General features: G+C 40.9%; 1 protein-coding gene across 15 annotated transcripts in view; it reads right to left on the reverse strand.

Moving 5' to 3' along the window:
* SFI1 (SFI1 centrin binding protein) overlaps positions 1-24,124 on the reverse strand; it is a 104,899-nt gene that overhangs the window by 79,092 nt on the left and 1,683 nt on the right. For 9 of the 15 annotated variants that reach the window (XM_066260093.1, XM_066260091.1, XM_066260089.1 and 6 more), the window contains exons 2-3: positions 17,811-18,004; positions 1,926-2,048 (exon numbers count right to left, since the gene is read on the reverse strand). In XM_066260093.1, coding sequence (XP_066116190.1) covers positions 1,926-2,023 — 98 coding nt within the window. In that variant the 5' untranslated portion in view covers positions 2,024-2,048; positions 17,811-18,004. Of the gene's footprint in view, positions 1-1,925; positions 2,049-15,204; positions 15,288-16,393; positions 16,499-16,541; positions 16,678-17,810; positions 18,005-24,124 lie in introns of those variants that run through there. The other 6 variants (XM_066260081.1, XM_066260080.1, XM_066260079.1 and 3 more) reach the window with 5 other exon arrangements.

Raw genomic sequence — 24,124 nt, forward strand, 5'->3', positions numbered from 1 at the left:
CTTTTGTTTTACACCTGGATTTGGCTTATATTTCCAATTTTTTTAAATTTCCAAGGGCATTAGAGCATATGAAATAACTCTTAGTTTTTTTATTTGCCATAAGTAAAGGTTAAGAAGGCTAAAACAAAAAAAGCAGGTATGAATTTTAATGAGAACAAATATATATTTGGATCAAGGCCATAAAAGCCTGGCATTTATTTGGCTATTTTATTGTTCTGGCCTTCAAAAATAAAGTTTGTAAATATCTTCTACCACGCATTCATCTACATATATTATCTCTGTTCCTGTATAAAATTGATGCTCACAGCTTTGACAATAATGTATAGAAGTGGATTTTGGAGTAAGAAATGTATTTCATGGGATGTAGGAACCAGGTCCAAAATGAAAAAGCTAGAAGTTGGTTCAGTGGATACAGCGGTGGCCCGGCATATGGACATTCTAAATTTCATCCCTGGTCAAAGCACACACAAGAAGGGACCATCTGCTTCTCTTCTCCTCCCTCTTCCCCTTCTCTCTCACAGCCAGTGGCTTGATTGATTTGAGCAGCAGCCCCAGGTGCTGAGGATAGCTCTGTTAGTCAGAGTGTCACCCTCAGGCACTGATGACAGCTCGGTTGATTCAGGTATTGGCCCCAGACAGGGGTTGCCGGTGCGTCCCAGTCAGGGTGTGTGTAGGAGTCTGTCTCTCTATTTTCCCTCCTCTCATTTAAAATAATAATAATAATAATAGAAGAAGGCATCACTCTTGCTTTTTAGAAGATCTAACTACTCTTTCAGATTCACAAACATATTTATTCATTAATTCAGGTCCCTTTATGTCTAAAAAATTCAGTCAATTCTCATTGGCCAAAGCCTTTGCAATCATTATTTTAGAGCATAGAGGTGTCCCATAAGAACTCCTATAAGTGGCTGAACACCCTTTCAGGTAAAAGACTGGATATTTCAAAGGCCATTCCACAGCATGTTTTAATTTGGGTTTGATATATTCCAGTCCTGTTATGTTTGACAAGGATACAATTGGAACATCAACTGCATCCTCCTTTATGGCACTGGCCTAATGTCATTCATCCCCTACAAGAAATCATTCAAGGTAATCATCACCAACCCGCCACCTTGCTGCCAGGGGGTTAGGTTGTTTCTTCAGGACTCTCCATAAGGCATAAATACCCGTCACACTTCAGCACCTCCCTGTGCACTGTGGGCTCTAAGAGAAGATGGTCTAGTCCAGTGGTCAGCTCTTTGGCCCTTTGAGTGTGGCTCTTTCACAAATACCACGTGCGGGTGCTACCTCGATAAGGAATGTACCTACCTATATAGTTTAAGTTTAAAAAATTTGGCTCTTGAAAGAAATTTCAATCGTTGTACTGTTAATATTTGGCTCTGTTGACTAATGAGTTTGCCAACCACTGGTCTAGTCTTATTCACTGGGGTAGCCCCAGCACCTAGTGCAGGGCCTGGCTCAATAAATGAATCAAAATCCAATTTTTTTTTAATTATTTTTATTTATTTATTCATTTTAGAGGGGAGAGAGAGAAGGGGGGGAGGAGCAGGAAGCCTCAACTCCCATATGTGTCTTGACCGGGCAAGGCCAGGGTTTTGAACCGGCAACCTCAGCATTCCAGGTCGACGCTTTATCCACTGCACCACCACAGGTCAGGCAAAATCCAAATTTTAACGATGAATATTCCACACATGCAAAATAGTTGAGTGTAATATAAGGTATAAAATGTGCATTATACTTTATACTTTGGATGAGAAACCAAACAATCAACAACAAGAAATTCTTGCCCAAGCTTTCTCTCTCACCACTCATTATTCAGGAAAAAACTTGTTTTTATTAAGTACTATTTTCACACACAAAATATTTACAGGCTTTCAAATGAGCCATAATTTCAGTTATCTTTTTTGTCAAGTCCCATTACTCACCTGGAGTCGACCTTCCTCTCCATTCTCTGCTTAATCTGTTTTTGATGGAAATTCAACCAATGGTTTGATATACACTTCTTAGTGAGCAGATTCTTCATGAATCAAAGCCTTGTATCTTCCCTTCTAAAAATAAGAAAAAGGGGAATAAAAGAGAGTAAATTATCTAAAGTCTCTGAGGATGCACATTTCTAAACAGCTACATGCCAGCTCCTACTGTCCTACCCCTCTTAATTCAACACTAAATGAACATGCAAGGTCTCTAATTTAAAATATTTTTAACTGCCTGACCAGGCGGTGGCACAGTGAATAGAGCATTGGACTGGGATGCGGAGGACCCAGGTTCGAGACCCCGAGGTCGCCAGCTTGAGAACAGGCTCATCTGGTTTGAGCAAAGCTCACCAGCTTGGACCCAAGGTCTCTGGCTCGAGCAAGGGGTTACTCAGTCTACTGAAGGCCCATGGTCAAGGCACATATGAGAAAGCAATTAATGAACAACTAAGATGTCACAACGAAAAACTGATGATTGATGCTTCTCATCTCTCTCCATTCCTGTCTGTCTGTCCCTATCTATCCCTCTCTCTGACTCTCTGTCTCTGTAAAAAAATTTAAAAAATAAATAAGTAAATAAAATTGCTTCTTTAAAAAAAATATTTTTAACTATTTTTAATGACTGATTAATTGGTTGGTACACTGATTAATTGGGTTTAGAGAGTGAGAAAGGGAGAGGGAGAGAAACATTGATTTGTTATTCCCTTATTTATGCATTCATTGGTTGATTTTTTGTGTGTGTGACAGAGAGAAAGAGACAGAGAGAGGGACAGATGGGGACAGACAGACAGGAAGGGAGACAGATGAGAAGCATCAATTCTTCGTTGCAGCACCTTAGTTGTTCACTGATTGCTTTCTCATTTGTGCCTTGACCAGGGGGGCTACAGCAAAGCAGGGGACCCCTTGCTCAAGCCAGCAACCCCATGCTCAAGCTAGTGAGCCCGCACTCAAGCCGGATGAGCCCGAGCTCAAGTGGCGACCTCGGGGTTTCAAACCTGGGTGTTCTGTGTCACAGTCCAATGCTCTATCACTGTACTACCGCCTGGTCAGGCATTGATTAATTCTTGTATGTGCTCTGACCAGGGATCAAACCCACAACTTTGGTGTATGAGGACGATGCTCCCAACTGAGATATCCAGCCAGGACTAACTATATATATATATTTTTTCTTTTTTTTTTCATTTTTCCGAAGCTGGAATCGGGGAGGCAGTCAGACAGACTCCCACATGCGCCTGACCGGGATCCACCCGGCATGCCCACCAGGGGACGATGTTCTGCCCCTCTGGGGCGTCGCTCTGTTGCATCCAGAGCCATTCCAGCACCTGAGGCAGAGGCCACAGAGCCATCCCCAGCGCCTGGGCCATCTTTGCTCCAATGGAGCCTTGGCTGCGGGAGGGGAAGAGAGAGACAGAGAGGAAGGAGAGGGGGAGGGGTGGAGAAGCAGATGGGCACTTCTCCTGTGTGCCCTGGCCGGGAATCGAACCCGGGACTCCACGCCAGGCTGATGCTCTACCGCTGAGTCAACCGGCCAGAGCCAATATTTTTAAAAAATTATTTTCTGCCTGACCTGTGGTGGCGCAGTGGATAAAGCGTTAACCTGGAAACACTGAGGTTGCCGGTTCAAAACCCTGGGCTTGCCTGGTCAAGGCGCATATGGGAGTTGATGCTTCCTGCTCCTCCCCCCTTCTCTCTCTCTCTCTCTCCTCTCTATAATGAATAAATAAAATCTAAAAAAATAAATAAATAAATAAATAAAAAAATAAAGACATACCAAAAAAAAAAAAAATTATTTTCTAAGAAAGAAAACTAGGAGAGTGAGCCACACTCAAAAGGTTATGAATGAAAAAAAAAAAGGTTATGAATGGCTCATTCTTCTCCAGATATTGCTGCAAGACCTTCAACTCCCCCCCCCCAAGTAGAGCCTGAACTCTGGTGACAGTGGTTAAAGCATCAACCTGGAATGCTGTGGTTGTAAGTTCGAAACCCTGGGTTTGCCCTGTCAAGCCACGTATGAGAAGGTACTTCTATGAGTTGACACATCTGGTTCCTTCCCCCTTCCCGCCCTCACTCCTCTATAAAATTCTTTTAAAAAAATCAACCAGTAGAGACCAGAATTTCTTTTTCCCCAAAGATTAATTGGTTGTCAATGTTACTTACAAGCATTTTCAGGTAGTTAGTTCTTGATCAGTAGTAGAGTACTGTGTACAGCTTTTATTTTTATTTGGTGATTCTTTCTACCAATATTCATTATGAACTGAACAAATAACATGGTTTTTATTTATTTCTTAGTGAAAAGAGTATGAAGGCTGAATTGTGTCTCCTAAAAAGATACGGTTAAGTCCTAACCCCTAGTACCTATAAATGTGATCTTATTTGGAAATAAGAGTCTTTTGCAAAATTAATTAACGTACAATAGAAATGATCCCTGAAAATACAGTCTTTGCAAAAGTAATTAAGATGTAAGTTAGATGAGGTCATACTGGAATAAGGTGGGCTCTTAATTCAATATGATTGTCATCTTCACAAAAAGAGAAGAGACACAGGGACAGATACACACAGAGAGAAAAGTGTCAGGTGAAGACACAGACACAGAGGAAGAACTGCATGTGATGATGAAAGGAGAGACTGGAGTGATGATGTGTCTACAAGCCAAGCACACCAAGGACTGCTGGCAACACCAGGAGCTCAGAGAAAGGCAAGGAACAGATCTTCCAACAGATCCTTTTAGTAAGAGGACAACGTTGTCAACATCTTGATTTCAGACTTCTAGCCTCCAGAATAACATAAATTTCTGCTGCTTTAAGCCATCTAGTTTGTGGTATCTTGTTACTGCAGCCTTTGGAAACTAACACAAGTGGTAAGTCAAAGGAGTAAGATTTTCTTTCTTTTTTTTTTTTTAACAGAGACAGAGAGAGAATCAGAGAGAGGGATAGACAGGGACAGACAGACAGGAACGAAGAGATGAGAAGCATCAATCATTAGTTTTTTGTTGCATGTTGTAACACCTTAGTTGTTCATTGATTGCTTTCTCATATGTGCCTTGACCGCGGGCCTTCAGCAGATCGAGTAATCCCTTGCTCGAGCCAGCGACTTTGGGTCCAAGCTGGTGAGCATTGCTCAAACCAGATGAGCCCGTTCTCAAGCTGGTGACCTCGGAGTCTCGGACCTGGGTCCTCCGCATCCCAGTCCAATGCTCTATCCACTGCGCCACCGCCTGGTCAGGCACAAAGGAGTAAGATTTAAGTACATGGTGAAAGAAAGCTAACAGGGTAGACAGAGGACGCACTGAGTAACTGTGATGTATTCATAATGAGACATTCATTCTAAAAGAATGAAATCATCCTTTATAATCAAGGTCACATATTTCAATGACAACCAGAGAGGAGTTAGCCAGAAAAGAAAGTTTATCCATACAAAATCAATAGTTCTCACTGAGATCAAACCTATATCCTAGTCTTTCCGGTATCACATTCTAACTGACAAAGGTCACTATTAGTGACTATTTCTGCAAATAAATTAAATTGAAGAATGATTCAAATAGAGATTTTTGGTAAAAATACTTCCGTAATAAATGGGTCATTGCCTTGGGTTTATGTTGTTATAATGATTCTACGGAATGTTATCTGTGGTCAAAGACTCCCTTTTGTTACATACTCTGTGCCAACATCCTATTTGTACATACATGCCTCCCCCATAAGAGTATAAATTCCATGAAAACAGAAGCCATATATATCTGACTTTCTTATCACCATATCTCCAGTATCTAAAACAATGCCTGGTACTGGATAGGTAAGATAGATAAATACTGGAAAGATCAGGACACCAATTTGATCTCAGTAAGAATGTGAATGTAAACTACCTTCTAAGTTGGAACACACATTAATGATAACCAAATTAACAGATAGCCCAAGAAAAACAAAGATTATTAGGTGTGGACTTTCAGTTAAATGTATAGATTGCCCCCCTAAGATGACAGTAAAGAACAAAAGGGTACAAGACAGGGGAGAAGAGATCATAGGAAATGAAAGACTTCCACAAATTTTTGCAACAAGAAAGTGGAAAGAGGAAGTTAACTGACCTAATAGATTTGAGAAATTAAAAACTGACACCATGAGATACCAAAGAGAAGCAGGCCAAAAGAATCCTAGAAGAGCTCAGAACTAGAAGGAACAAAAAAAGGCTCCCAGAATTGAAGCCACAGCCAAAAATGAGAGGAGAGAATTAAAAGTCTGTATGTTGCCTGACCAGGTGGTGGCGCAGTGGATAGAGTGTTGGACTGGGATGCAGAGGACCCAGGTTCGAGACCCTGAGGTCGCCAACTTGAGCGCAGGCTTATCTGGCTTGAGCAGAAAAAGCTCACCAGCTTGGACCCAAGGTCACTGGCTCAAGCAAGGGGTTACTCGGTCTGCTGAAGGCCTGCTGTCAAGGTACATATGAGAGAACAATCAATGAACAATTAAGGTGTTGCAACGAAAAACTGATGATTGATGCTTCTCATCTCTCTCTGTTCCTGTCTGTCTGTCCCTACCTATCCCTCTCTCTGACTCTCTCTGTCCCTGTAAAAAAAAATAAAATAAAATAAAAATAAAAGTCTGTATGTTGAGCATTTGGGGCCCCTGGTCTTTTTCCAACCTGGCTAGGCAGTATACCAGCTCCCTCCTCCTACCCTGATTGCAGAATTTTGGCTGCTAGACTGGTACTTCCCAGTAGGAGACTGGAAGAGCTTCAGAAGCTAAGAATGAACAGACCTCTAGATTCTAACATCTGTGCCCCACCTCCATCAATGAAAAGGCAGGCTTGCCCCCAGAGAAGTTCACAAAAAATATCTCCTGCTCAGACACTAGGAGTTTCCAATTCCTAGATCTCAGTTGCTGACACTTCATGAATGGACAGTCAAGAATCACAAGATATGATGCTGGCCAGTTAGGTCAGTCAGTTAGAGCATCGTTCCAAAACACAAAGGTTGCAGGTTCGATTTTCAGTCAGGGCACATACGGGAACCAACCAATGAATGCACAACTAAGTGGAACAACAAAATTAATGCTTCTTTCTCTCTCAAGTCAATCAATAGAAAAAGAAAAACAAACAATCACAAGACATTTGAAAATGACCTTTAACAAAAAAAAGACCGCCCTTGTCAGGTAGTTCAGAGTGTCCCAGGTTGACACTCTATCCACTGCACCACCTCCAGTCAGGTGATAGGTTTTCGAAGGTAGGTTGGTTTTTTTGGGTTTTTTTTTTTCATTTTCGGCCCTCACCAGTTAGCTCAGTTGGTTAGAGTATTCTCCCAATTCGACAAAGTAGCAGGCTCAATCCCCAGTCAGGGCACATACAAGAATCAACCAGTAAATACATGACTAAGTGGAATAACAAATTGATGTTTCTATTTCTCTCTCTGTCTCTCTCTCTTTCGGTAAAATCAATAAATTGTTAAAAATATTTTTAATTTTAAATTCTTTATTTTTATTTTTCAATTACAGTTTAATTTCAGTACTATTTTGTATTAGTTTCAAGTGTATGCTTAGACATGCTAGTTTTTTAAAGAGGGTGATAAGTACATATTCTATATGCTTGTAATTTTTCATAATAAAAATTCTGGAGGAAACAAAGATAATGTGGTGAACAGGAAAAAAAACCTATACCTAATATCTTCACATAGATAAGACAGTATCTACCTATACACTAAAATGAAAATATTACTTAAAAGAGGAACAAGAAAAGGAGATCTGAAACATTTAAAGGTGGCTAATAAAGTTGAAGAAATGTCTGGAGGTAACAAAAACAATATTTTTTAAAAATCAGAAAATCAGAGGCTCACTCAAGTGGATCAGATAGATATACAACTAGCAGGAATTCCAGGGAAAGAGATAAGAGAGAAAGAAGAAAAAATTATCAGAGAAATAGGAAGAAAGTTTCTCAAAACTAAAGGATGCAAATCCTCACATGAGAGGTTCTGCATCAAGACCAAATGTCAGGGTAGATAAAACATGTTTTCCAACAAGCAAGAAAAAAAGTGTAATCTATCACTTGGGAAGGTAGAATAAACAATGTAAATAAATAAATATAATTTAAAAGACAAGAAAAATATTTTTAAAAGAAAAAGCCAAGAATAAAGAAAGAAATGTTAAAGTATAATTGGACATTGGCAAAATTAAAAACACTTGTGCTTCCAAGACACTATCAAGAAAGTGCAAAGACAACTCACTGAATGGGAGAAAATACCTGCAAATATGCTAAGGCAGTGGTCCCCAACCTTTTTTGGGCCACGGACCGGACCGGTTTAATGTCAGAAAATATATTCACAGACCCGCCTTTAGGGTAGGACAGATAAATGTATCACGTGACCGAGACAAGCATCAAGAGTGAGTCTTAGACAGATGTAACAGAGGGAATCTGGTCATTTTATTTTTTTTTAAACAAATCTTTTTTTTTTTAATTTTTATTTTACTTATTCATTTTAGAGAGGGGAGAGAGAGAGAGAGAGAGAGAGAGAGAGAGAGAGGAGAGAGACAGGGGGGAGGAGCTGGAAGCATCAACTCCCATATGTGCCCTGACCAGGCAAGCCCAGGGTTTCAAACCGGCAACCTCAGCATTTCCAGGTCAACGCTTTATCCACTGCACCACCACAGGTCAGGCATGGTCATTTTTTAAAAATAAAACATCGTTCAGACTTAAATATAAATAAAACGGAAATAATGTAAGTTATTTATTCTTTCTCTGCGGACCGGTACCAAATGGCCCACGGACTGGTACCGGTCTGCGGCCCGGGAGTTGGGGACCACTGTGCTAAGGGACCTATATCTAGATTATATTTTTAAAGATTCCTACAAAGTAATAAAAAGGCAAATAACCCAATTTTAAAATTTAACAAGGTATATAAAAAATCATTTCGCCAGCCTGACCAGGTGGTAGCACATGGATAGAGCGTCAGATTGGGACGCAGAGGACCCAGGTTCGAAACCCTGAGGTCGCTGGCTTGAAGCCCAAGGTCAATGGCTTGAGTCCAAGGTCACTGGCTTGAACAAGGGGTCACTTGCTCTGCTGTAGCCTCTTGGTCAAGGCACATATGAGAAAGCAGTCAATGAACAACTAATTAGCCACAACGAAGAATTGATGCTTCTCATCCCTCTCCCTTCCTGTCTCTCTGTCTCTATTTGTTCCTCTGTCTCTCTCACTGTCTCTGTCACACACACACAAAGAAATTTCTCCAAAGAAGATAAGTAAACGGTGAATAAGCACATTACAAGATGCTCAACATCATCCATCAGGGAAATGCAAATCAAATCACAACGAGATACCCATTAGGATGGCTATAGTAAAAAACAGATAAGTGTTGATGAAGACATAGAGAAATGGAAACCCTCATACATAGCTGGTGGTAATATATATGATGCAGCCACCTTGAATAACAGGTTGACAGATTACTCAAAAAGAGAAACAGTTACCATTTTATCCAGTAAATCCATTCATCCAAGAGAATTAAAAACAAATGTCTAACCTGACCAGGCGGTGGCGCAGTGAATAGAGCGTCGGACTGGGATGCGGAGGACCCAGGTTAGAAACCCCGAGGTCGCCAGCTTGAGCGCGGGCTCATCTGGTTTGAGCAAAGCTCACCAGGTTAGACCCAAGGTTGCTGGCTCAAACAAGGGGTTACTCAGTCTGCTAAAGGCCCGCGGTCAAGGCATATATGAGAAAGCAATCAATGAACTAAGGTGTTGCAATGAAAAACTGATGACTGATGTTTCTCATCTCTCTCCATTCCTGTCTGTCTGTCCCTATCTACCCCTCTCTCTGACTCTCTCTCTGTAAAAAAAGCAAAACAAAACAAAGAAAACCCAACAAATGTATAGAGCAGCATTATTTGTAATAGTAAAAAGTGAAAGCCCAAATGTCCACCAATTCATGGGTAGATAAAAAAAATATATGCTATATTCATGTGTAACAACCATTGGACACTTGAAATGGGTGAATATTTTAAATAGGCATGTGATTTATATCTCAATAAAACTGTTAGAAGAAAAAGAGGAGGAAGAGAAGGTGGAGCCAGAAGTTGAAGTAGTCGCAATTACAGGAGAATGTGCTTAAAAAGCCATGGATGCAAATCAAGGGGTTCAGGGCAACAGCATATTCAACATAAGAGAACAGCAAAAAGAAGCAAATTGCAGGATAAAATGTGAAATTAAGTCCCTGGATTAGAACTGGGTACAGCAGGCACAAAGCCACCAGACCAGATTAGAGCAGGGGAGGAAGGTCTCCTGAAAAAAGATGAATCTGATAGTTTTGAGATTAAGCAAAAAATTACTGACAGCCACATGAAAAACATGGAAGCATTCAGAAGAAATAATTTCATAGTCTGTGCATGGAATACCAGACAAATTAGAAAATAAGACAATTATTAATTATCAGGAACAGTGATGGGGTGTAAAGGAAGGAATAGTTTCATTGCTCAGTTTAGCAGTGAATATTTATTATATAATGTAAACACTATTTCTTTCATTTTTATTAATTTTAATTTATTGTGTTAACATAGATTCTAGTGTCTCACTCAATGTAACACCCTCAACCCAAACCCCTGTGTCCCCCATTACACCCTTTTTGCCCCCTCCCAACTTCCTCAACCCCTTTCCTTCTGGGTTTTCCTGTCCTGTTATCTGTCTTTATGTGTTATGTATATATAATTTCACTAATCCCTTCACCTTCTCTAATCCCATCCCTTCATCCCCCTTCCCTCTGACAGCTGTCCCTCTGCTCCCTGTGACCCCCACCTCTGCTTCTATTCTGTTCCTCAGTTTACTTTATTAAATTCCACATATAAGTGAGATCATATGATATTTTTCTTTCTCTGCCTTGCTTATTAGCATAATGATCTCCGGGTCCATCCGTGCCATTGCAAAAGGTAAGATTTCCTTCTTTTCATGGCCATGTAGTATTCCATTGTGTATATATCACAGCTTTTTAATCCACTCGTCCACTGATGAACACTTGGGCTGTTTCCAGAGCTTGGCTATTGTAAATAATACTGCAATAAACATGGGAGTGCATATCTTCTTTTGAATCAGTGATTTGGCATTCTTAGGCTGTATTTCTAAAAGTGGGATAGCTGAGTCAAAAGGCAGTTCCATTTTTAACTTTTTGAGGAAACGCCATACTGTTTTCCACAGTGGCTACACAAGTCTGCATTCCCACCAGTAGTGCAGGAGGGTTCCCTTTTCTCTACACCCTTGCCAGCACTTATTGTGTGTTGATTTGTTAATGAGCATCATTCTGACAGGTGTGAGGTGGGATCTCATTGTGGTTTCAATTTGCATTTCTCTGATGATTAGTGATGTTGAACATTTTTTCATATGCCTATTGGCCACCTATATGTCCTCTGGAGAAGTGTCTATTCAGTTCTTTTGCCCATTTTTTAATTGGGTTGTTTACCTTCCTGGTGTTGAGTTTTAGTTCTTTACAAAGTTTGGTTATTAACCCCTTATCAGACATATTGGCAAATATGTTCTCTCATTGTGTGGGTTGTCTTTTGCTGTGCAAAAGCTTTTTATTTTGATATAGTCCCATTTGTTTATCTTGTCCTTTATTTCACTTGCCCGTGTCGATAAATTGGCAAAAATATTGCTACGAGAGATATCAGAGTTACTGCCTATGTTTTCTTCCAAGATGTTTATGGTTTCACAACTTACATTTCAGTCTTTTATTCATTTTGAATTATTTTTGTGAATGGTGTAAGTTGATGTTCTAGTTTCATTTTTTTGCATGTACCTGTCCAATTTTCCCAACACTATTTATTAAAGAGCATGTCTTTACTCCATTGTACGCTCTTACTATCTTTGTCAAATATCAGTTGTCTATAAAGATGTAGGTTTATTTCTGGGTTCTCTGTTCTGTTCCATCGATCTGTATGCCTGTTCTTATGCCAGTATCAAGCTGTTCTGAGTACAATGGCCTTGTAGTATAACTTGATATCAGGAAGTGTGATACCTCCCACTTTATTCTTCATTTTCAAGATTGCTGAGGCTATTCATGTTCTTTTTTGGTTCCATATAAATTTTTGGAATATATGTTCTATATCTTTGAAGTATGCCATTGGTATTTTAATAGGAATTGCACTGAATTTACAGATTACTTTGGGTAGTACAGACATTTTAATGATGTTTATTCTTCCTATCCATGAACATAGTATATGCTTCTACTTTCCTTGATTTCTTTATTCAATGTCTGAGTACAAGTCTTTTACCTCCTTGGTTAAATTTACTCCTAGGTACTTTATTCTTTTTATTGCAATAGTGAAGAGGATTGTTTCCTTAATTTCTCTTTCAGTTTATTGTTGGTGTATAAAAATGCCACTGATTTCTGAATATTAATTTTATACCCTGCCACCTTGCCAAATTCATTTATCAGGTCTAGCAGTTTTTTTGACTGAGACTTTAGGGTTTTCTATGTACAGTATCATGTCATCAGCAAATAATGAGTTTTACTTCTTCTTTTCCAATTTGGATGCCTTTCATTTCTTCTTCTTGTCTGATTGCTGTGGCTAAGATTTCCAGAACTATGTTGAATAAGAGTGGTGAAAAGGGGGACCCCTGCCTTGTTCCTGATCTTAAAGGGATTGCTCTTAATTTTTGCTCATTAAGTATAATGTTGGCTGTGGGTTTGTCATAGATGGCCTTTATTATGTTGAAGTATATTCCCCATATTCCCACTTTGCTGAGAGTTTTGATCATAAATGGGTGCTGTATTTTATCAAATGCTTTTTCTGCATCTATTGATATAATCATGTAATTTTTATCCTTCATTTTGTTTATGCGATGAACACACTTATTGACTTGCGAATGTTGTACCAATCTTACCTCTCCAGAATGAATCCCACTTGATCATGTTGTATGATCTTTTTGATGTATTGCTGGATCCAGCTTGCTAATATTTTGTTGAGAATTATAGCATCTAAGTTCATCAAGGATATTGGCCTATAGTTTTCTTTCTTTGTAGTGTCTTTACTTGGTTTTGGAATGAGCATAATGCTTGCCTCAGAAAAAGTTTGGAAGTCTTCTCTCCTCTTGAATTTTTTGAAATAGCTTGAGAAGGATAGGTATTAGTTCTTCTTTGAATGTTTGATAAAATTCACCTGTGAAGCCATCTTGTCCAGGACTTTTGTTTGCTGGGAATTTTTTGATAATTGTTTCGATTTCATTTGTTGTAATCAGTTTGTTTAGGTTTTCTGATTCTTCCAGATTGAGTTTTGGAATATTGCATGTCTCTAGGAATTTATCCATTTTGCCTATGTTGTCCAATTTTTTGGCATACAGATCTTCATAGAATTTTCATACAATCCTTTGTATTTCTAAAGTGTCAGTTGTTACTTCTCCACTTTCATTTCTAATTTTATTTATTTGAGTCCTCTAACAGACTATTAGTTTAATAACAAGTTACCACATAATCCCATTGGTGATATGAGGAAAGGAAAGCTAAGTGATTATCTCCCAATGAATAACAGTCAATACAATATGTAAAATTAACATGCCACAAGTGAAATACAAGTGAAAGCAGTATCACCTATAAGGATACTAACTTCCAATTTATAAATAACATCAGGAGAAAATGAAGAATGGAAATTAGAACTAGGGTGTGGGGGCTATTTTCTATGATAACTCTTTAACATTACTTTTTAAATTATATATGTAAATTTGAAAAATATAAAGGAAAAGTATCTTTAAAAGTTTCTATAATGGCCTGACTGGGCGGTGGCACAGTAGATAGAGCTTTGGACTGGGATGCGGAGGACCCAGGTCCGAGACCCTGAGGTCGCCAGCTTGAGCGCGGGTTCATCTGGCTTGAGCAAAGCTCACCAGCTTGGATCCAAGGTTGCTGGCTTGAGCAAGGTATTACTTGTTCTGCTGCAGACCCACAGTCAAGGCACATATGAGAAAACAATCAATGAACTAAGGTGTTGCAATGAAAAACTGATGATTGATGCTTTTCATCTCTCTGTTCTTGTCTGTCTGTCTCTCTCTGTCACAGTAAAAAAAAAAAAAGTTTCTATAATGAACTCTCCTTGTGATCATGCCCATGCCTTTCTTCCCCCTCAGGTATGCAGCTTATAAACTCTAAGGGTCTCCAGGAGACTTGCAACCAAGAAAGCAAGAGGCAGCTGCAACTTGTCTGGGACTAACCCCTTGAACCTGTCTTCAAGGCTCCTTTTCTCTGATTTTCCAGTGAGCCAAAGCAGCCCCATCTAGGCTATCTCCTGCAGCTTCTTCTATCCTAAGTCCTTCCTTGTTTCACTGTCCAGAACTTTAATATACACACTTAAAATCAGCTGGGGAAAAGAAGGCTCATTAGCATGCATGGATCCGAAGATAAAGTATTTTGCAGCTTCTAACAATGTTTGAGAAATGAATGATCCTACTGAAAAAAAGCAAGGAAATACAGTACCTAAATTTATATCTTAGGCCCCAGAATAAGTTTCAACTACTTCCAGAAAGGCTTCCCTGACACCTCCAAACCTCGTACTTTTATAGCACTTAGGCAGGTACCATGCAATCTAAAAATGTAGAGATTACCTTCAAAGTAATGTTGAGATCACCTGACACCTTGTTTCACTGTCCAGAGCTTTAATATACACACTTAAAATCAGCTGGGAAAAAAGGCTCATTAGCATGTGCAGATCCGAAGCTACAGTATTTTGCAGCTTCTAACAATGTTTGAGAAATGAATGATCCTACTGAAAAAAAAAAAAGGTAAGGAAATCCAGTACCTAAATTTATATCTTAGGCCCCAGAACAAGTTTCAACTACTACCAGAAAGCCTTCCCTGACACCTTCAAACCTCATATTTTCACAGCACTTAGGCAAGTACCATGCGACCTAAAACGTAGAGATTACATTCAAAGTAACGTGGAAATCATCTGACAACTTGTAAAGGAAAGCCAGCAGCAGGAAGCCAGTAAGGAGATTGGATGCTTGAGCAGTAAACCTGCCTGAAGATGCTAAAGACTGAGAAGTGGAACAAGGGAGAGAGAATACAGCAGCCAATTTTATACCTTTTGGGTTTGTTTTCATTTACAAATGCTATTTTCTTTCCCATATTCAATCATAAGAAATTTTGAAATCATCCTTCCTAATTTTTTCATATTTCCTAAGAGCTCTAAATTTTCTTTTCATATAATTACATTAGCCTTGTTTATTTATCATGAGAAACCACATGTATTACCAGTTCATCTTAAAATTATACTTACAAGAAGAATTCATTCAAAAAACTTCACTCTTATCTGTTCCAACTTTTTCAACTGTAGCCTAGAAACGTTTTTAACTTGCCGAAGTGGTGAATTCCTCTTGGTTTTTCATTTTTAAAACTATTTGGGGTTATACAGGGGAGGGCAAAATTAGGTTTGCAGTTATAATACAAATAAGATACAATAATATATAATACAAGAATAAACTGTAAGTCTACTTTTGCCCACCCCTATATATAACTTAAATTTATATTGGCAATTGGATCAGCAGAAATTCTAGTAGCAGTTCAGTGGACCTAAGGTTATAAACAATTCTTAGTCACAGTAAATTTTAAAGGTTTTAATAGTAATAAACTGAAACTGTAAAATATAAAATGTTTATATAATAAAATTATGTGGATCAATTGGATATAAAATGTAAGGAGAATCAAATGTTTCCTTTACATTTTTCTCCTCATTATCAATGTCTTATTTTGCTGTTCTCTCTCCTGGAATAACTCATTTGTGCAGGTCGTCCACATAGCAAAACAAAAAATGTTTCTGGTGGATTATAGACAGAATAATAGTGGCTGCAATTAAATGCTTTATCTTCAAATATATATATAACATTGAAAGAGTGGGAACTTTGTGCCAGGTATAGTACTAAGCACTTTTCATTAATTACCTGCTTGTTAATATAACTACCCCAAAAGGGGTGGCCATTACCTTTTACAGACCAAGTGCCCAAGGTCACCAGCTAAGTGGTACACAGCTGGGATTGATACTCAGGTCCCTAACATCATTCATCAACAAATATTTATTATACAGCTACACAGAGGTTAACAAGAAATCTGAACGACCTCCCCGCAAATAAAAGGAAGCACTAATCTCCCACAGGGGTAAGCTTCATCACGTTTGCCCAGTTGGTCCCTTGGGGGCTCAGACAGGGCCCTTAAGCTCTGTTTATACTAGCCTCTCGCCGGGCTACGCAGCAGGGCCCCAGAAACCCTCGAATCGGATCCGCGCACGCTAATGAACCTTGCAAGGACGCTGGCACTGGCAGCCCCTGCAGTACACCGCACGTGCGGGAGGATGCGACGCCCCGGGGCGACAGACACTAACGGGAAGCAGCACACGGCGAAACGACGAGAGCGCCGCGCCGGCAAAGGACAGGCCCCACTCCTCACCCAACCCCGGGGGAGGGCGGAATCACCTGCACTTCTAAAGGAGGAGGAAGCAAAGGTTGCCACAAGAGGGTCATCCAGCCAAGCTCTGAGGAACGTGCAAGTGCTCGCTGCTGGGCTCCAGGCCGGAGAAGCTGAGCCTTAAGAGTCTGGGGACAGTAAGACCCGGCTTCATACCTGGGGAAGTTAAGCCCTCCGGACTCGGGCTTCAGGGAAGTCTCAGCGGGAGCCTGCACACGCCGACCGACCTGAACCCGTGTGCCCCACACACCCGCTCAGCGCTTCCCGCGCCTTCGCTCGCAAGTCTCGCGCCGGCCCCACCCACATCTCCACGGCGACGCGGCGTGCGTGAGGGACGCCCCGCCAGGCACACTCGAGTTCGCGCAGCCTCAGTCCGGCAGGTGACACGCCTCACTCTGGCAGGCCTGGAGCTCCCGCAAAGGGAGTTAGCCTGGAGAGGCCGGGTAAACGCTGAGTCTGGGCAGCCCCACGGAGGGTTCTCTGCCTCCCTGGCTTGCTATTTTTCTGAGCTCAGCTTCCTACTGCTGCTCTTGGAAAAAAGGAATGGGAGCTGTTTCAGAGTGGATCCCAGAGTTACGCTTCGCGCGGAAAGCACTTAGTGATAAGGTTTCCGTCTGGAGGCCAAGGCAAAGATCTTTCCCCCATCTCCAAACTCCTGCCTGAGTTTCCCCATCTCCATCCTCTGGCTGTTGGTTCTCTATAACTTTTAGGGAGTGCGAGGTGGCCCCCAAGAAATAGGGCGCGTGCCTGCGTGAACCAGGAGACTGTCAATCTGGACTAGGGGGTGGGGGCGCGTCGTTCTGCAGCCTCCTAATTAAAATTATCCCAGGTTTATATCTTATTACTTTCAAATGTAAATAACAAGCAATAGTTGTTAGTAAATAGTTACTTATTTTTAAATTTGGGGGCCACTCTGGTCATCTTTGAAAAATAGCAGGGGATGAGGTTAGGTGAGGCATTTTTATATGCTGTTTTTCCTGTGTTTTGTGTCTGATGGAGAGAAGAAAGACTAGTATTGTGCATGTAAATGTCTGAAAATTTTTACGTTAAAAACATCAGGAAAAATAATTTGTTGGGTGTCAGGATTAGAATAATACAGTGGTTCTCAAACTTTTTGAAGTCCGGGCGCATTTAAAATCCTACAAATAATTGCAGGCGCACTGTATACAAATTTCTAAGAAATATGTTAGAATAATTAAGTCAAATATTAAAGAAAAAAATAAAGTCCAAGCGTGCTTTTATGGTAATTAAACGAAATAAATACGACAAAATTAAATTTATTCTGACATTAAAAAACATTGTTACGCCTGACCAGGCGGTGGCGCAGTGGATAGAGTGTTGGACTGGGATGCAGAGGACCGAGGTTCGAGACCCCGAGGTCGCCAGCTTGAGTGTGGGCTCATCTAACTTGAGCAAAAAACTCACCAGCTTGGACCCAAGGTCGCTGGCTCCAGCAAGGAGTTACTTGGTCTACTGAAGGCCCCCAGTCAAGGCACATATGAGAAAGCAATCAATGAACAACTAAGGTCTCGCAACAAAAAACTGATGATTGATGCTTCTCACCTCTCTCCATTCCTGTCTGTCCCTATCTATCCCTTTCTCAGACTCTCTCTCTGTCCCTGTAAAAAAAAAAAAAAAAAAAAAAAAAAAAAATCGTTACATTTTTTGAGTTAAGCTTTTTAGAATTCATAAAAAAGAATGTGTTAAGTTTTTCATTCTTGTGTTTATGAGAAACATGAGCCTGATGTGTCCTAGCGATTTCTTCAATGTTTGGGCATATATTTGAAAGGCAAACTCTCATTTCCTCATCAATACATGGAAGAATTCCTCTCTTTTTACTCTTTTTTAAAAAATATTTTATTTATTGATTTTTAGAGAGAGGGGAGAGAGAGAGAGAAGGGGGAGGAGCAGGAAGCATCAACTCCCATATGTGCCTTGACCAGGCAAGCCCAAGGTTTTGAACCGGCAACCTCAGTGTTCCAGGTGGACGCTTTACCCCACTGCGCCACCACAGGTCAGGCTCTTTTTACTCTTCATTGTGTTGAATGCAGAAAACCCCCACCATACATATCATCTTAACTTTACACCAAAGGATAGAACAAACTTGCCTCCAGTCTTTCTGGGGAACATGAAGGGTAATGTAAACAATCCAGCACCACAGCTTAACAGCCTTTTGCAACCTAATCAGGCAAGTGAGATGGGGGGTTGGGCAGACTGTCAGTTTACAGCCAATTCCCCACACCTCAATCCCCCAAAGATCTAAACTCCAAAAACCCTGTTGGTTTTTTGGTCCCCAACAGGCACATATTTCTCTGGAATATCATAGGGCACACCTGGAAATCTTCTAGGGCCTGGCGCACACTTTGAGAACTACTGGAATAATAGGTATTTGCATTTTTTATCTATTATCTACATACATTAATTTTTTTTTTCCTTTTTCCTTGCTTTTTTTGTGTGTGATAGAAACAGAGAGAGGGACAGATAGGGACAGACAGGCAGGAAGGGAGAGAAATAAAAAGCATCGATTCTTCGTTGCAGCTCCTTAGTTTTTCATTATTTGCTTTCTCATATGTGCCTTGACTGAGAGGCAACAGTAGAGAAAGTGACCCCTTTCTTAAGCCAGCAACCTTTGGACTCAAGCCAGAGACCATGGGGTCATGGCTATAATCCCACCCTCAAGCCAGAAACCCTGTGCTCAAACTGGCAATTATAGGGTTTTGAACCTGGGTCCTCTGTGTCCCAGTCCAACGCTCTATCCACTGCGCCACCGCCTGGTCAGGCTATTCTTTGCTTGTGAGAGTACATTCATTAAAGATGGGGATAGTGAAACAAGGAAGGGCATAGAAGAAGAAACAGGAGAGGGACTAGGCAGGGCTGCTTTGGCATTATGGGAAAGAAGTGAGCCAAGGAGGGGCTGCTGTCAACTCACTGGAGAGTCAGAGAAAAGGGATTCAGGGGGTTATCCTGGAGGAGCTGCTGCTGCCCATTGCTCCCTGGTTGTAAGTCTCATGGGGTCCTTTAGAGTTTAGGAGATTCATGCCTGTGAGGGAAAAAGGGGAAGGGAAAGGCTCCTGTGTGCTCCAGAAGAGCATGCCTATTATTTAAAAAGTGTTTAAAAGAAGAAGTTCCAGCAGGACACAGGAGCCAATCTTTTGGGGAGGATCCTTATCTGAAGCAATGCAGCCAAACAATTTTAAAATAGTGATTTTCAAAGGCCTACTTAACACTGTAATATCTACTTACTCTAAAAATCAGTCTTAGAAGTACTGTATATAAATTATGACATATCTGCCCTGGCTGGATAGCTCAGAGCATTGTCTTGAAGCACAGAGGTTGCTGGTTCAATTCCTGGTCAGGACACATACAGAAACAGATCAGTTTCTATCTCTCGCTTGCTGTCTCCCTTCCTATCACTCTAAAACCAATTTTTAAAAATTATGACATATCCCAGATAATCAATCAATAAACATGCTTTTTAAATGACTTGCTGGTGCTTTATGTCATGTGTATTTACCACCATCAGCTCTAATTTAGGAAGGGATGAAAGGCTCTTCCACTGGAGTTATAATGAAAGATTAGAACATAACAGTATACAATAATAGCTAGGGCATCATTTACATGGTGTTAGGTTCTATTTTAAGTACTTCCTGTATATAAAATAAAAAATATAAAGTGCCAGAAGGGGGTCTAGGCTCTACAAATAATTTGCTGTGTGGTCTTTGGGAAGATCCTTAGCAATTTTTAATAGTCCTTAACCCAAGTACAGGATGGCACAACTGTGAAGCTTTATATCCTATTTTCTTAGAACTAGGAATTATCCTTGGAGCCCTGGCCCAGTAGCTCAGTTGGTTAGAGTGTCCTCACCATAGCCAAGGCTGAGGGTTCAACCCCTGGTAAGGGCACACACAAGAATCAACCAATGGATACATAAGTAAGTGGAACAACAACTCCATGTTTCTCTCCTTTCCTCTTTCTCTAAAATCTATAATTTTTTTAAAACCTCACGAAAAAAAGGAAGAAGAAGAAGAGGAGGAGGAGGAGGAGGAATACCCTTGAAACAAAAACGAAAAAAAACCCTGACTGGAAAAAAAACACACATATGCATTTAGATTGGTGCAAGGGCAACTTAGGTATAATCCCTACTTTCAAATATTTAGTAAGCAACTAGAATAAATAAATCATTTATCTCTCAAGGAATTTCCCCACACTGGTTTTGTTTCTTTTTAATACACTTTTTTTTTAATTTTATTAACTTTTTAAAGGGGGGGAGAGAGAGAGAGAGAGAGAGAGAGAAGACAGGAAGCATTAACTTATAGTAGTTGCTTCCTGTATGTGCCTTGACCAGGCAAGCCCAGGGATTTGAACCAGCAACCTCAGCGTTCCAGGTCAATATTTTATCCACTGAGCCACCAGAGGTCAGGTGGTTTTGTTTCTTTTTAAAGGAGAGAGACAGTAACAGAGGTTGAGGATTCCATCCCCAAGCAGGGCACATATAGGAACAGAATGTTTCTGTATGTTTCTTTCTCTCTTCATTTCTCTCTAAAAATCAATAAATAAAAATTAAAAAAAGAAGAAGCGCCTAGTGGCAGAGTACATCCTAGCTAGGATATACCACAGGACTTAGGAAACAAGCTCCAAGCCAGGCCAATATCACGATAGTAAATTTCCTTGAGTGGATTTCACATGTGGCTTGTGGTAATTTTAAAATATGCTCACATTTTTTTTTTTTTTTTACAGAGACAGAGAGTCAGAGTGAGGGATAGACAGGAACGGAGAGATGAGAAGCATCAATCATTAGTTTTTCGTTGTGCATTGCGACACTTTAGTTGTTCATTGATTGCTTTCTCATATGTGCCTTGACCACGGGCCTTCAGCAGACCGAGCAACCCCTTGCTTGAGCCAGCGACCTTGGGTCCAAGCTGGTGAATTTTTGCTCAAACCAGATGAGCCTGCGCTCAAGCTGGCGACCTTGGGGTCTCGAACCTGGGTCTTCCACATCCCAGTCCGACGCTCTATCCAAAGCGCCACTGCATGGTCAGGCCACAAATTTTTTTTTTAAGAGACACAAAGGCCTGACCTGTGGTGGCGCAGTGGATAAAGCGTCGACCTGGAACACTGAGGTTGCCAGTTCGAAATCTTGGGCTTGCCTGGTCAAGGCACATATGGGAGTTGATGCTTCCTGCTCCTCCCCCTTCTCTCTCTCTCTCTCCCCTCTCTCTAAAAATCAATAAGAAAAAAAAAAGACAGAAAGGGAGAGAGGCGAGAAGCATCAACTCATAGGTGCAGCACCTTAGTTATTCACTGATTGCTTTCTCCTATGTGCCTTGACTGGGGACCAGGGGGGGTTCCAGCCAAGCCAGCGACCTTGGGCATCAAGCCAAGGTCATATCTATGATCACACACTCAAGCCGGTGACCCCTCACTCAAGCTGGTAAGCCTGTTCTCAAGATGGATGAGCCCACGCTCAATCTGGCAACCTTGGGGTTTCAAACTTGAGTCCTCAGCATCCCAGGCCAATGCTCTATCCACTGAGCCACTACCTGGTCAAGCACTCCCAAATCCTTTTCATACTCCTCTCATATAAAGGTGGACTCCAAGTCTCCTCACCTTGAACATGGACCAGTCTTAGTGACTCTTATCGAAAGAACAGAATGTGGCATGTAGCAGAATAGACAGTGATCTCGAAGCTAGGTTAGAAAACAAATTTCAGCAACTGTGTGACTCTTGTTCTCTCTAGATTTGCCTAGATTCAGCCGACTCTGAATGGAGCAGGGAGCAGAGAACAGCTGTCCCAGTTAAAACCAACTCAAATTGTAGATTTGGGTGCAAAATAAATGTTAAGTCACTGAGTTTGAGGGTGTAACACGAACAGTGTTATTTTTTTTAAGATTTTATTTATTGATTTTGAGAGAGAGCAAGAGAGAGAGCAAGGGAAGGAAGCATCAGCTCATAGTAGTTGCTGCTCGTGCGTGCCTTGCCCGGCAAGCCCAGGGATTTGAACTGGCAACCTCAGCATTCCAGGTTGATGTTTTATCCACTGCACCACCACAGGCACAAACACTGTTTTTAATATATATTTAATTCCAGCCCTGGCTGTAGCGCCCTCCAGGCATGACAAGGTCACTTCACTGGTTAGATCCCTGGTAGGGGCACATATGAAAAGCAACCAGTGAGCCTGACCTGTGGTGGCGCAGTGGGATAAAGCGTCGACCTGGAACACTGAGGTTGCCGGTTCGAAACCCTGGGCTTGCCTGGTCAAGGCACATATGGGAGTTGATGCTTCCTGCTCCTCCCCCTTCTCTCTCTCTCCCCTCTCTTTAAAAATCAATTAAAAAATCAATAAAAAAAAAAAAAAAAAAAAAGCAACCAGTGAGTGCACAACTAAGTGAAACAATGAGCTAGTAGATGCTTTTCTCCCTTCCTCTCTCTCTATCTCAAATCAATGGGAAATATGTGTGCGTGTATATTTCTAATTCCCACTACAAGCCTAAGAAGTAGATACTGCTATCTTTTTTTTTTTTTTTTTTACAGGAACAGAGAGAGAGATAGATAGGAACAGACAGACAGGAACCAGGAATAGAGAAAGATGAGAAGCATCAATCATCAGTTTTTCAGTTTTTCCTTGCGACACTTTAATTGTTCATTGATTTCTCATATGTGCCTTGACCGCGGGCCTTCAGCAGACGAAGTAACCCCTTGCTCGATGCAGCGACCTTGGGTCCAAGCTGGTGAGTTTTTTTGCTCAAGCCAGATGAGCCTGCGTTCAAGCTGGCGACCTCTGGGTCTGGAACCTGGGTCCCTCCGAATCCTAGTACGACGCTCTATCCACTGCGCCACTGCCTGGTCAGGAACTGATATCCCTTTTTGACAAATAAGTAAACAGGTCCAGAAAGGTGAAATGACTGGCTCAGGATTCTCACTTAGTAACAGAAATCAGGATTTAAGAACTTCAAAAAATAGGCCATCTTCACTACTTCATTATGGCCAGTGGATTAGACCATTTCTCCACCATTAGGAAAAACCTAGATTCCAAAAGCAGTTTGTTTTTTAGAATAATAATATGAATAACATTATTTGATCACCTACAATGTGTCTCTGTATAGGCTTTAAAAAAAAACCCACCAGCTTTATGGAGGTTGTATGAGGCCTTTAACCAACCTTATCCTATTTAATCTTGACAACGGTGGGTTATCATTCTCCCAATTTTACAGATAAGAAAACCAAGGCTAAGAATAAATAAATGGCCTAATTCTCCACAGCCTGTAGGGTGTGGTGGGGCTGGAATGCAAACTCGGCCCATTTACAAATACTCCCCTCTGCCTGTTCTCACAGAGAAAATACAGTTTGTAAAAACATTTTATTCAGCATTACAGAGGGAAAGAAAAACGTTTTCAAAATTGCTTTCTCTGTTGTGAAGATTCATAGGAAGGAAACTTAGTGATCATTCAGTGTCCAATCTCGATAGCACAAATAAAGAAAGTTAAGCTCAAAGAAAGGCCCCTTCAAGAAATGGGAGACTTGCCTGACCTGTGGTGGTGCACTGGATAAAGCGTCAACCTGGAACTCTGAGGTCGCAGGTTTGAAACCATGCACTTGTCTGGTCAAGGCCCATACGAGAGTTGATGCTTCCTGCTCCTCCCCTTTCTCTTTCTCTCTCCTCTCTAAAATGAATTTTTTTAAAAAGAAATGTAAGACTTGGTCGATACACTTTCGGAGAAAAATTACGATTCCCTCCACAC

The sequence above is a fragment of the Saccopteryx bilineata genome, chromosome 2 (assembly GCF_036850765.1).
Source record: "Saccopteryx bilineata isolate mSacBil1 chromosome 2, mSacBil1_pri_phased_curated, whole genome shotgun sequence".
NCBI classification, from domain to species: Eukaryota; Metazoa; Chordata; class Mammalia; order Chiroptera; family Emballonuridae; genus Saccopteryx; species Saccopteryx bilineata.